Genomic DNA, 12,626 nt, shown 5'->3' on the forward strand with positions numbered 1-12,626 from the left:
AAGCTGAACACGAGGGGGTGAGGAGGCTGCAGCGGCTACTTACAGAAGCAATGATTGGAGCCTGTCACGTGACGTGTCTGCAGATGGCTTCCTGCGCCCTCTCAACGCCAGCGCTCGAGCCAAGGCACACCTCGCCCATGCCAAAGGCTGGTGGTCAAGGAAAGCCCAGCATCAACGTGTATGCCCGCTCAACATGATGTCACGTATTTGGGAAGGATTGCTCACGTGAGAAGAGCCTCTCCTGCAGATCACCCCCACCCCCGTGATTTTTACTGGGGTGAGTCAATGCTGCGGCGCATCATTCTTTACTACCATTTATGTCTAAAAGCACCCGGGCAGGCGGCCAGCAGGCCTGGCAGGCGCCGCAGCACTCCCAGCGCACCGCACCGAGAGCGTTGCTCAACCTGACAGAAAACTGCAAAGGAAAGAAAACAGCACTCTTTGATGATGACACCTACCTACCCGTGCAAGTGACGTACCCGCTGAGTGCCATATTTATTTTTGCTCAGACCTTTTCTGTAATATACCACTCTTTGCCTGGTTCCCGTTTCTTAACAGAGTCGTGCTCTGCACTTTTCTCACAAAGGAAGAATTTTCATGCCCTTCCCTCTGCATTCTAAAAATGCGTGTCCCAAATGTGGGAAACGTCACCAAGCTGCACACAATAACTGATTTCAATAATGGTAAAAGAACTAGATTTTTAAATGTTCATGTTGTGATTTTTGTTTCATCACTTTTTCAAATTCTTCATTATAATGATTGCATTCATCATATTACTCATTTGTGCGCACAAATGATTCAAACAAAAGCAATGACTTCCTTCTGCATTGACACTTTTTACTGAAAGCGCATTGTTCAGAAAGTGACATGGCGTCCAGTGGTGAGGGGCCGCAGTGTCGTGCGTCATCGCGCTGCGTCTGCGTGCAAGCCAACGTTCTGCACGACGTGACACATAAAAGGACACGATACAAACAGAAGGCTTGCTGGGACCACAGTGTCACAGGACACGCTTGGAACGCGAATGAGAACTCTCTTTAGGCACCATGACCTTTGTGACGTCAAGGGACCTTAGAGAACTTCCGACCCATGTGACTTTTGTGACACTTTGCCCTGTTTAACACTTTACCGTAAACCTACGGTTCGTCCAATGATATGCACTCAGCCATAACACCTTAAAATAAAAATATCTCTCAACTGCCCACATCTCGGTGTAACTTAATATATCAATGGCACTTTGTCACCCTTTCTGAAAAAACACTTTCCACAGGTTGTCTGACGGAATACATGCCCCTGTTAGGTACTAGTAAGTAATCTCATTACTCCGAGTCCAGGTGTTCTTGCTCCAGTCCTGGCTTCCCACCCTCCTCTCCAGGTTTGGGGTTCACCAAACACGTTTGTCAGGGGTGCTTGCTTGGTAGTCTTCTCCAACAGGAAGGGGAGGAGCTATGTCAAGGGACCCGTAGGATGGGGTTTAACTTTATATTCGGTGGGCTGGCAGAGCTCAGTTAGACACTGAGTACTGGGTGACGGAGAGCCTGAGCGTGGCATGAACATTTGTTGGCGTATATAGAAATCTGTGCAGTGGAGGGAGACCTGATGTGTGGTAAGTGGCGGCTCCTTCGCTAAGGCAGAGGATAGTCGGCCCCTACTTGTTGAGCAGAGATAAAGAAACATAAAATGATAATAACAGGAAGCTATTATCATTTTATATTTGTGTGTGCCACTGAAAGCCATGCTAGTTGCTGGGCTCCCCGCCGTCAGAGAGAGGAGGAGTGGTTTGCACTCCCTAGGTGCGCATGATTGCTTGGTCGGCTCTCTGGGGCCGACCAAACTGTTATGCAAACGTAGCATGTTTTCCACTGGACTGTGTTGCATGGCCTGGTGGAGCACATGCCCAGCGTCCTAAATACTGCCTGAGAAGCCAACCAGACCGCTCAGACCAATCATGGAGCCGTTCATGCAGCACCATGATTGGCTGGGAGAGTTTGGGAACATGGGTGGTTCCGGTGCAGCCAGCAGCGTAAGGACAGAGGAGAGGCGTCAGGTGGCGGCGGCAGCAAAGAAGGTACGTTTATTTTGTATTTTTTGTTCATCCCCCAGCCCTACCACCCTTGTGCCGAGGCAGCCGCCACTGGTGTAGATTTTGAATAGCTACACCTTTCAAGGGGACCGCCCCTCACACTGATTGGACAGAGGCTCAGAATTCCAGAAGCAATAATTGTTACTATCAGAGGTGCCTCCAAAAGCTTAAGGGATTTTCCAGTTGTGAGAATCACCCTGTGTGAGGCTGCGAAGTACACAGGAATGGTAAACTAATGTAAACACATCTCACAAGGCATGACTTTAATATATTCTAATGCAGTTCATTTCTTTATTGCGTAGAGCATACGCCAGTTCCACTCCATTCTTGTCAGTCAAACAGGCTGTGGCTTTGCCCTCTTAAGTATCACAGCATCCACGCACAAGGCTCGTGTTCCCTTGAACTTATCTACAGTGTAAGGGAGAGGTAGCATGTGAGTTCCCACTGTAGACACTGTGCAGATCCCGGTAAGGGACAGTATCTTCCATCAAGCAGGCTCTCGAACATAGCAATATGAATGTGAACCTTTTGTCAAGCTGATTCCTCTCACTGTCAATCTCCTTCACCCTTCAGTTCCTTCCTGTACTCTACTGCTGTCCAATGTCTTCTGCACCCTCCCGCCCCGCCTGCAGATCAGATGGCTTAGAGCAGCTTTGGTGATGGAGTATTGCCTTGTTTGGAAAGATACTAGCCTTTTCCTTGTCGCACAGACAATTCTATCCACAAGCCTTCTTCCTCAATCCCTCTATTTTTCCACGTCTTTCCTCCTCTTTTGGTCCCTGTATTTCATCTCTCCTTTCCACCTTCGGTGCTTTAAAGAAACCTGAGGGTGGCATGAGGCGCTATACAAGTAAGCAACGCACAATTGCATCTAAACCTGAAAGAGTCAGTGCTTGGAGGAGGGGACAGAGATGAGGCAAGTGGAGGGTTTGCCCATATATGCTACCTTAGTTTCCAACTAGTAGACAGGACTGGGGCAGGCGACTAGGGCAAAAGGAGTGAGCCATAGTTTTACCGATGCCAGGGGTAGCAACTTCTAATTCTGGCAGTGTCCTTGCTACCCCAGAGGTTTCAGGGGTCTTGAAGGCAGTAGTAGAAAAATATACCCTGACTTGCTCCTCAAAGCCCCTGGCAGTGTCCTTGCTGCCATTGTTCTCAGAGGTTTTGAGGGCAGTAATGGAAACAGATAGTTGTAAAAAATTGCATTTTTTGAATGGTTTTTGAATGGTTTAGGGGGGTGAAACTCTACTCAAGCAGGAACCACAATTAAGTGTGCAGAAGAGTAGGTGTCTGAGGTCTACTATTCATACCCAGTTCGTCCTTTGGAGTGGCAGAACATTCTAGAGGTTTCCCTTTGAAGTTCCCAGGCATCCTGCCTTCCCTTCCCTGGCTTCACACTAACTACAGGTGGTATGCAACCCTTTGTGTGGAGGAAGGACACATCCTATTCAAGTGTAAGCAGGGCTGTGCCCAGCTCCACCCTCCCATCCTGCCAGTTATGCCCATCCAGCCACACCTAAGCTCTCTATTGTGTGTGACTGTTTAGCGAGAAGTACAAAAAGCCTAACTGTCAGCTACACCTAGTAATGTGACCCAAGGACAGGCTACAGGCACTAAATAGATGAGGCAGGAAAATGCCAACTTTCTAAAAGTGAAATTTTCAAAATTGTAAATTAAAAGCCGACTTTACCATAAGAGAGGATTTTCCATTACAAACCCAAAGACACCAGGCATGAACTGACAACCTGCTCCCATTTGGAAATTATCTCTTATTAAAAGTAATAAGGTAACTCCAATGTTAGCCTATGAGAGAGGTAGGCCTTGCATGAAAGAAAACCAAATGTAAGAGTTCTTCACTACCATGACACAGAAAACTAAAAATTCCATGTCTTACCTTTTAAATACATTGCACTCTGTCCTGTGGGCTGTTTAGGGCCTGCCGTAGGGGAGACTCGTATGTATTAAAAAAGGAAGGTTTGAACCTGGCAAAGGTAGCAATGCAAGGTTGAAATGGCAGATTAAACTGCACACCCACCCTGCAATGGCAGGCCTGAGGCTTATATAAAGGGCTATTTAAGCGGGTGGCACAATCAGTTTTGCAGGCGTACTGGTAGCATTTAATTTACAGGCCCTGAGCACAGGTAGTGTCATTTTACTAGGGACTTACACGTAAATTAAATAAGCCAATTGGGTATAAACCAATTCTACCATGATTTAAGGCGAGAGCACAAGCAATTTAGCACTGGTTAGCAGTGGTTAAGTGCACAGAGTCCTAAAGGCCAATAGAAAACATGAGGGTGAAGGCAAAATGTTTGGGGATGACCCTGCAAATAAGGTCAGGTCCATTAATAATTAACCAAGTTTTAGGATCCTGTTTATTTGAAGTTTCTACTCTTTACCCTTTCAAGAGTCCCTCAGCATCATATAAAAGGCTCCTGGAATGACAATGATGGGAGAAGATAGCAGCCATGTGATGTCATAGGGAGTCAAAAGGTGTGGGGTATCACTCCTACTACCCCTCGCACAGCTTGTTGATGGTCAGTCCTACTCTGCCATGTTCCTGAAGCAAAGGGCAGGTGGCAGTGGTTTCAGCACCTGCAGCCTGTCGCCAGGGCTAGGCCAAGTAGCAGAAACAAGTAGACGCTCGTCCTGTGTATTTGGAACATTCACCAAGTGTAAGGAGGGCATTCGGCACAATACGCTGCACTGAGGGCACAATATGCTGCATGGAAAACCCAATACGCTACTCTAAGCACACAATACGCTGCACTGTGGGCAAAATACGCTACATGGAGGACACAATACGCTGCACTGAGCACACAATACACAGCACAGTGGGCACAATGCGCTACATGGAGGGCATAATAAGCTGCACCGAGGATTCAATATGCTGCATGCTGCAACTGGCAACCTCTCATCGGTAGTATGTTAAATCCCCATCATAACAAGTGTGAAAATGCACCGTATGTGACAGTCAAGTGTAGAAGTGCAACAAGGTTGGGATTCACCCTGCAGCGAGAACTGGGCCAGCTTGGACACTAGTCAAGGAACTCTTGGTGCTGAAACAAGTGAGCCAATCAGCTGATTGCACATGTTTTTCTAACATCACTTTAAGTGCATTTTGGTGAATCGGAAGGGCTTTAGAGTACCCCAGGATGCATGCTCCCAGTTCAGCACCCTATAGCAGAGGTGGTTTCTTTACATGGGTGGGAGAGCATCACCCCTCTGCCCGCTGTGAGCTATGCAGGAAAAAACAAAATGGAAATGAAAAGATTTCATTGTCATTTTATTTTTTACCGTTGTGCACGCTGCAGCAGCCAGTTTGCCCCAGGACATACCGGGCGTGTCCTCTACTGCCATCTGCCAGCAGAGGACAGGAATAGTGGCTGGCTGGATGCACCAAAGTGCACGTCACTCTGGCTGGCTGTCTTGCACCGGCCAAAAGTGACATATGCACTCTGAAGCTCTCCACCCAGCTGTCTTAGGACAGTTGGGTAGAGACCAAGCACTCGTCCTACAGGGCCTGAGTGAGCGTCCAGCCGGCCCGCTCCATCCAATCCTGGCGCTGCTCTCACAGCGGGAAACAACCTTTACAAAGCAATCATTACATCGCAACATCCTTTACAACGCATGACACTACAACGCAGGCATTACAACTCATACCATTACAACGCATGACACTACATCGCATGTCACTACAACGCAGACATTACAACGCATACCATAGGAGTTAGAATAGTAATTTTTAACCCCTACATTATCCTACACTTTCTCTACTGTTGCACCCCCTGGAGTTAGAATAGTAATTTTTACCCCTACACTATCCAACACTTACCCTACTATTGCATCCCCTGGAGTTAGGATAGTACTTTTTACCCCTATACTATCTAACACTTACCCTACTGTTGCACCCCTGGAGTTAGAATAGTAATTTTTACCCCTATACTATGCAATACTTACCTTAAATGCAATGTAATGGTATGCGTTGTAATGGTATGCATTGTAAAGGTAGTATGCGATGTAATGGAATGTGTTGTAAAGGTAGTTTTTTTAAATGCGATGTAGTGTCATGCGATGTTATGGAATGCGTTGTAGTGGATGTTGCGATGTAAAAACTGTGTTGTAAGTGCATGGTTGTAAATGTATGCGTTGTAATGTCATACATTCCTCGCAGCACCAGGATTAGTTGAGTGAGTAGGCTGGGCCAATGCTGAGGGAAAAAAGAAGATCAGGACCGGAGAGGGGAGTGCAGCCAGGTATGTGTTTTTTTTGTGTGATGTATTTTGTGTATGTTTTCACAGTGCTGGGTATGTATTCACTACTGCTCCAGGCCACTGGCACCCGCTGATCTTGCACAAATTGCGGTGCTGCTGCAGCTGGTGCTGGCAGCAGCGATTTGACCGCCTCACCACTCCCCATGGCTGGCAGCCGCCACTGCCCTATAGAACACTTTAGGTGCAACGTCAGCGTTTGTGTTTAATGTGGCTATGTTCTCTTACTCTCGCACGTCTAGAGTGTTTGTAAGGAATCTAAAGCAGTGATAAAATGGCATATCCGAAACAACTTTTAAAAACGAAACAAGTTACTTCTGTGTTCATTCTCAGTTTAGTGAACATATTACCTCACTTTGGACATCAGATATGAGCAAGCAATCGTATGCAATTAAGGCCCAGATTAAATAACCATAATAAAAAAAAAATTGCCATAGAAAAATATTGTTGGACATTTCTAATGGGAAGCAGTCTATACAGAACACACACACACATACATGCACACACACACACACACACAGCGGTTTTCACTCGTGCCAGCAAACATCTAGTTCTCACTCTGCACCAAAAGATTGTGACAATTAAGCAGGAACATCGTTTTTTGCATGCTCTCCCGATGGAAAGCTAAACGGGTGGGAATGCCACCATTACCTGGTGCAGTCACTCTAGCACAAATTATTTAATTTTATTGCAGTACATTTTCCGGCTCTCTCTAATTGAGGGAAAAAAGATCCTAAGCCAGAAAATGCCCACCACCTTCAGGGGCACAGGTTTTAAGGAGCTTGTGTGCAGTAGAAGCATTGTCTATTTGAAATCGCAGATGGATAAAGAAGATATGCAGAACATTCAAATACAGATCAGAGCTTTTCTTCCTACCAGAAGCACATTAAATGCTGTTGTTAAAACTACTCTCTATATATATTTTGCATATCAGTTCGCATCACCTAAGGAAATGTTCAATAACTAATGTCACTTAATTTGCATTTAGGACAAACATTTCTATCATATGGTATATAAATTGAGAGCTATTTGACCTTATTTTGGTCCAGGCATGTAGGTTAGACTTACACATCTAGCAAGGTGACACAGTAACTCAGTGCATCTTTCTGTAGGCCTGTGGTGTTAAGATGGCTGACAAGACATCACTAACTCAATGGAATATTTGTCCAAAGGACCGGATCCATGTCAGATTTGTAAGATATCCATGTAGGATACATTTACATACAGTGAATTTAAAGGACAATTTGTAACATTTTATGATTTTTTGTAAACTTTTTATGTTTGATTTTAATGAATCAGGACAGTGAAATGTTTCATTCTGTCAATCATTAAATGGCAGTCATTTACTTAGACAGTAGTTCTCCTGTAAGTAAGGCACAGGTTCACTCCTCCTGGACCAACACTGGACATTCTTGTATTTTAGGCTAATTAAGGAGCACCCCTTGTTTCTGTAACAACCCAGACTTCCGTCGGTGGCTCAGAGGTATACACATATCCTACTCTATATGGTGGGATGAGATAAGATGAGGCATGCTTGACACACTATGGAAGCGGTTGGGTTAGAGGCGCTCAAGACGGTGCCTACCTGGGCTGTCGGTGCCCTGCGGCGCACTTCTTACGGTCTTGGGCTTGCTTGGCTTGCTATTCGTCCTGACTGTAACTGGAGTGGGCGCTGGGCCATCCGCCCGAATGGTCGACAGATCCTGCATGCTGAAGCTCCTGAGTCTCTCCGAAAGCGCCCCTTGACCCTGGCACAAATAAAGGGTTTATCAAAAAATGCAGTGCAATCTTTTTTCCTATTTCAACACCATCTTAAAACCAGTTTCAATAAAGCTGCTGCACTGTTAGTACACCTATTATTTATTTAATGCGATTTTATATAGCACGAACATTACCCGAAGGTGTAAGAGAGCTTTACAAAAGAACCAGTTGCGTTACATAAGGACTTTGGATTACATGAGTTACATAAGAGATATAAACAGGGAAAAAATTGCAAATGTACAAGTGGAGCGAAAGGGGGGAAAAATTGCAAACGTACAAGTTGTAAAGTCACTCAAGGAAGAGATACAAACAGATAAACTCTAAAATCACATAGGAATGGTAGTAAGTACAAAGGTCTACTACATACTAGTGGTTAGAGATAGAAATATATAGAAAGGTAGGGGTGCATGGAATACATTAATATTGTAACGGTGAAGTTGTGCCCAGTTATTAACATTTGCAACTCGTGAAGATCTGAAGTTTTTGAGCTTTGAACAACTTCATCTTGGGTGAAGTTTGCTGCAAAAAAAGAAGCTTTTTGCAGGACAAATTTCCTTCAAAACTGGTTCTACAGGGAAAAGGGTCATGCAGAGTTTTTCAAGGGTCTTCACCCCCAAATATTTGTTCGTAATTTATTCTCCAAAACTTCTTTTTGAAACTTGGCCAATTTTATGTCGCTCATAAAGTTGGCACCATTAAAAAACAGAAAATCACACATGAAATTTACAGAAGCTTAAATCCCATATTTTTGATTTGACAAGTTATGTTGTAGGATGAACCCTTATTTTATAATAATCTAACTGGCCTCGCCGGGCTAGCCAAAAAGACCCAGCCCTGTATCAAATCAGCTAATTATGCGTCAGCCAGCGCCAAGCACTCAGTAAGATGAAGTGATCCGACCCGCGTACAATGTCAGCCTGTGTGCGGAGGCTGCTGCGGGAACAGAGGCGCCTTGAGATGGAGGGAACAATAGCCGGCCTCGCTCGTGCAGGGCGCGGGAAGCTGCCTGAGGCTTCCTGGTTCATCAGGCCCATCTTAGCAGCGCTGCTTGGGGACAAGTGCGCGCCGTGTGATCGTGAGCACGCAGGTGCAGATCACGTGTCGTTATTTAACATTTAATGGGTTACTGGATGAATGATGTCATAATAGATCGCACAACTCCAGCTGACATCATCAGACAAACATTCGACACTGCCTATTGGTGGTGCCTTAGTGATGCGGAGCAGAGATCTGTTTTTCTCTGCACGGGATGACCCCTTCAATACACATTAACAGCAGGGCACCATATCAGGCACTGTAACACAAAGGACCCTATAATATACAGTTGGCACTGGGGCGAATAGAATGTGAGGCAAATTCATTTTATACCAAGTTTGCTGCTAAAGAATGGAGGATAAGGTTCTGCCATTTTACGTTTGCAAAGAGTAAAACTCAGGCAAACTAGTTTTCTTTATGCCTGCTGTTTACATGATCATCAATGCAGTGAGTAGGCTTTGCCTCAACCGTAAAGAAACATACAGAGCAAGATGGTAGCTGGATATGTGTCAAAAATGGGCAGCTGTAATGGCCACTCTCCTCCGCCATCTGACTTAGAATGTAGTGGACTACTGAGTTCTCGATGGCAGGACCACTGTTGGCTCCACCATCAGGATTACCCAATCGGCATACACAATGCCACTCCCGCCAGGGTCCTTGCTGTCCGGGTCCACCATATGAACTATGGAGGTCTTGGACAGAGAAAAGGTCCTTTACTTGATCCAAATACACTTTGATACAACTCCCAGTTTGTGTGGGGCATCAGTAAAGTTATCCCTGTAAATGGACACATACATTGGGGATCTTCAGGGATAACAATAGCAACAGGTCCACCATGCAATAACAGTATGGCGGACGCACCGCTACATCTCTCTCCTCTCGCCTGCTCCACCAAGACGCTAGCGCTATTTCAGTGAAAAAATGTCAGTCGACAAAGTGGACAACTTTAAAATTTACTGGGCCAACATGGAGCTGTCTCAGATGCACCTGCTGCCCGATGGCCCATCCGCCCAATAATGAAGCCCTCAATCCCGTCTTTAAGCTTCAAAACCAAATCAAAACTAACCTGGCCTGTTCCTTATCTCATAAACAGAAAACACATCAATGTCGAAATATAGAATGCTAAATAATTATTTTTTTATTTTGAATAGCAAATAAATGTAAAACAATTGTTATAATAATAACTTACTACTATGAAATACTTAATATTGCAGTTAAAATTTTTCAAGCACATTAAAACATTGGAACGTTGAGAGCTCCATTGGAGACAATGGAGGGGCTCAGGGCTAATACTGGCTGCTGTAAGCCTTCTGCTCCAACATTCCAATGTTTATCTTTCTCCCTTTTTAATTTAGAACATTCTATCCCCAGTGGTTGGAATGTTTCAACCTTTTTATAGCCCATCTGCTTCAGGCTATATTCATTGATATAGGCCCTATCCCTCGTTACAAGCCCTCGACTGCAGCTTGGGCATATAACTCAGGGCCTTTAACCCCTTCCACACTCATGACGAGCTGGGCTCGTCATGCAGTAGCCTCCCAGCACGCTCATGACGAGCCCAGCTCGTCATGAATAATGGGTTTTTGCATATTCCAGCACAGGGCTGGAACTCATCGAGCATCGATGTGGTTAACAACTGGTATAGCCCTCAGCAGCGGGCTGTAAGGCTATAATAAACATCAGGTGTCAACATGAATCAATTTAACAGTTGTCAATTTATCAACATTGGAAGAGGAAAGGATTAGCTGCTCCAGCCATGACCTGTAGGTCACACCATAATGTCATTTTCAACAATAATGGCCTTCCCTTCCAACTTCTGTGGTCATTGACCCAAAGTTACTTTCTATTATTTTATGTATGTGCTACAGGTGTACATCAACCTTCTAGCTTTATGTGCTATTTACAGTCACTGTATTCGGTACTAAAAATTCTTGTGTGTATGTATTAGTGTGTGCCGCCCTCATTAAATCATGTTCCCTCTATGTACCCTTCTATCTGAAAAAAGGGGGAGGGGGTTGGCAGTGCCTCACGGGAGCAACACCCAGGGGAGGATCTGACAGACTGGTACTCGCCTGAATCCTCACTTATCATCATCAGCTACTGCCAACCATGAAAGAAAAAGGGGAATGAAACTTGTGCAGTGGAAACAAAAAGTGCAGTTACTATTAAGTGACCCTCTATAGGTGTAATAGAGCCTGTGAATTCCAGTTCTATACTACCTAATGGTTTAAAAAGAACAGAGCTAAACTGGCAATTTCGTATTTATTCTATGCTGTTTGCTCATTCTATTAAAAACAAAAACCAACATGTTTCATGACCTATCTATATATTACCGGTGATTTCATCAGGGTTTCCCGGGTCAGCGTGAGTTTTGCACTGCTGAATTCTCCCTTTATTGTACCAGGTGGCCTTTGTTTACTGAGCCTACCCGGCCCCCGTAGAAGAATCTGGTATACACCACAGTGCTGTTGGCGTAATCCGGTGTCCGCCTGACGGTCGGATTTCGGTATCAAGCTGTAATGTGGCTTCCGCTCACCCCGTTACATCATGTAACAGGGTGAGCGGAAGCCACATTATGTAACGGGGTGAGCGGAAGCCACATTACAGCTTGATACCGAAATCCGACCGTCAGGCGGACACCGGATTACGCCAACAGCACTGTGGTGTATACCAGATTCTTCTACGGGGGCCGGGTAGGCTCAGTAAACAAAGGCCACCTGGTACAATAAAGCGAGAATTCAGCAGTGCAAAACTCACGCTGACCCGGGAAACCCTGATGAAATCACCGGAAATATATAGATAGGTGATTAAACATGTTGGTTTTTGTTTTTAATAGAATGAGCAAACAGCATAGAATAAATACGAAATTGCCAGTTTAGCTCTGTTCTTTTTAAACCATTAGGTAGTATAGAACTGGAATTCACAGGCTCTATTACACCTATAGAGGGTCACTTAATAGTAACTGCACTTTTTGTTTCCACTGCACAAGTTTCATTCTCCTTTTTCTTTCATGGTTGGCAGTAGCTGATGATGATAAGTGAGGATTCAGGCGAGTATCAGTCTGTCAGATCCTCCCCTGGGTGTTGTTCCCGTGAGGCACTGCCAACCCCACTCCCCCTTTTTTCAGATAGAAGGGTACATAGAGGGAACATGATTTAATGAGGGCGGCACACACTAATACATACACACAAGGATTTTTAGTACCGAATACAGTGACTGTAAAAAGCACATAAAGCTAGAAGGTTGATGTACACCTGTAGCACATACATAAAACAATAGAAAGTAACTTTGGGTCAATGACCACAGAAGTTGAAAGGGAAGGCCATTATTGTTGAAAATGATATGAGTGGGGGACGGTCTTTCCCTGCAATTCCCCTGGGGCTCCAGTTGAGATTGCACACCATAATGTCACCTGCAAATAATTTATTGGATTGGTCATCTTGCTACAATAACACATCTCTATTTATTAATTTTTAACG

General features: G+C 44.8%; 1 protein-coding gene across 4 annotated transcripts in view; it reads right to left on the reverse strand.

Moving 5' to 3' along the window:
• Positions 1-12,626, reverse strand: part of REEP1 (receptor accessory protein 1) — a 305,129-nt gene that overhangs the window by 99,349 nt on the left and 193,154 nt on the right. For all 4 annotated transcript variants that reach the window (XM_078678665.1, XM_078678667.1, XM_078678666.1 and 1 more), the window contains exon 6: positions 7,937-8,099. In XM_078678665.1, coding sequence (XP_078534791.1) covers positions 7,937-8,099 — 163 coding nt within the window. The remainder of the gene's footprint in view (positions 1-7,936; positions 8,100-12,626) is intronic.

This window comes from Lissotriton helveticus, chromosome 2_2, assembly GCF_964261635.1.
Source record: "Lissotriton helveticus chromosome 2_2, aLisHel1.1, whole genome shotgun sequence".
Lineage (NCBI taxonomy): Eukaryota > Metazoa > Chordata > Amphibia > Caudata > Salamandridae > Lissotriton > Lissotriton helveticus.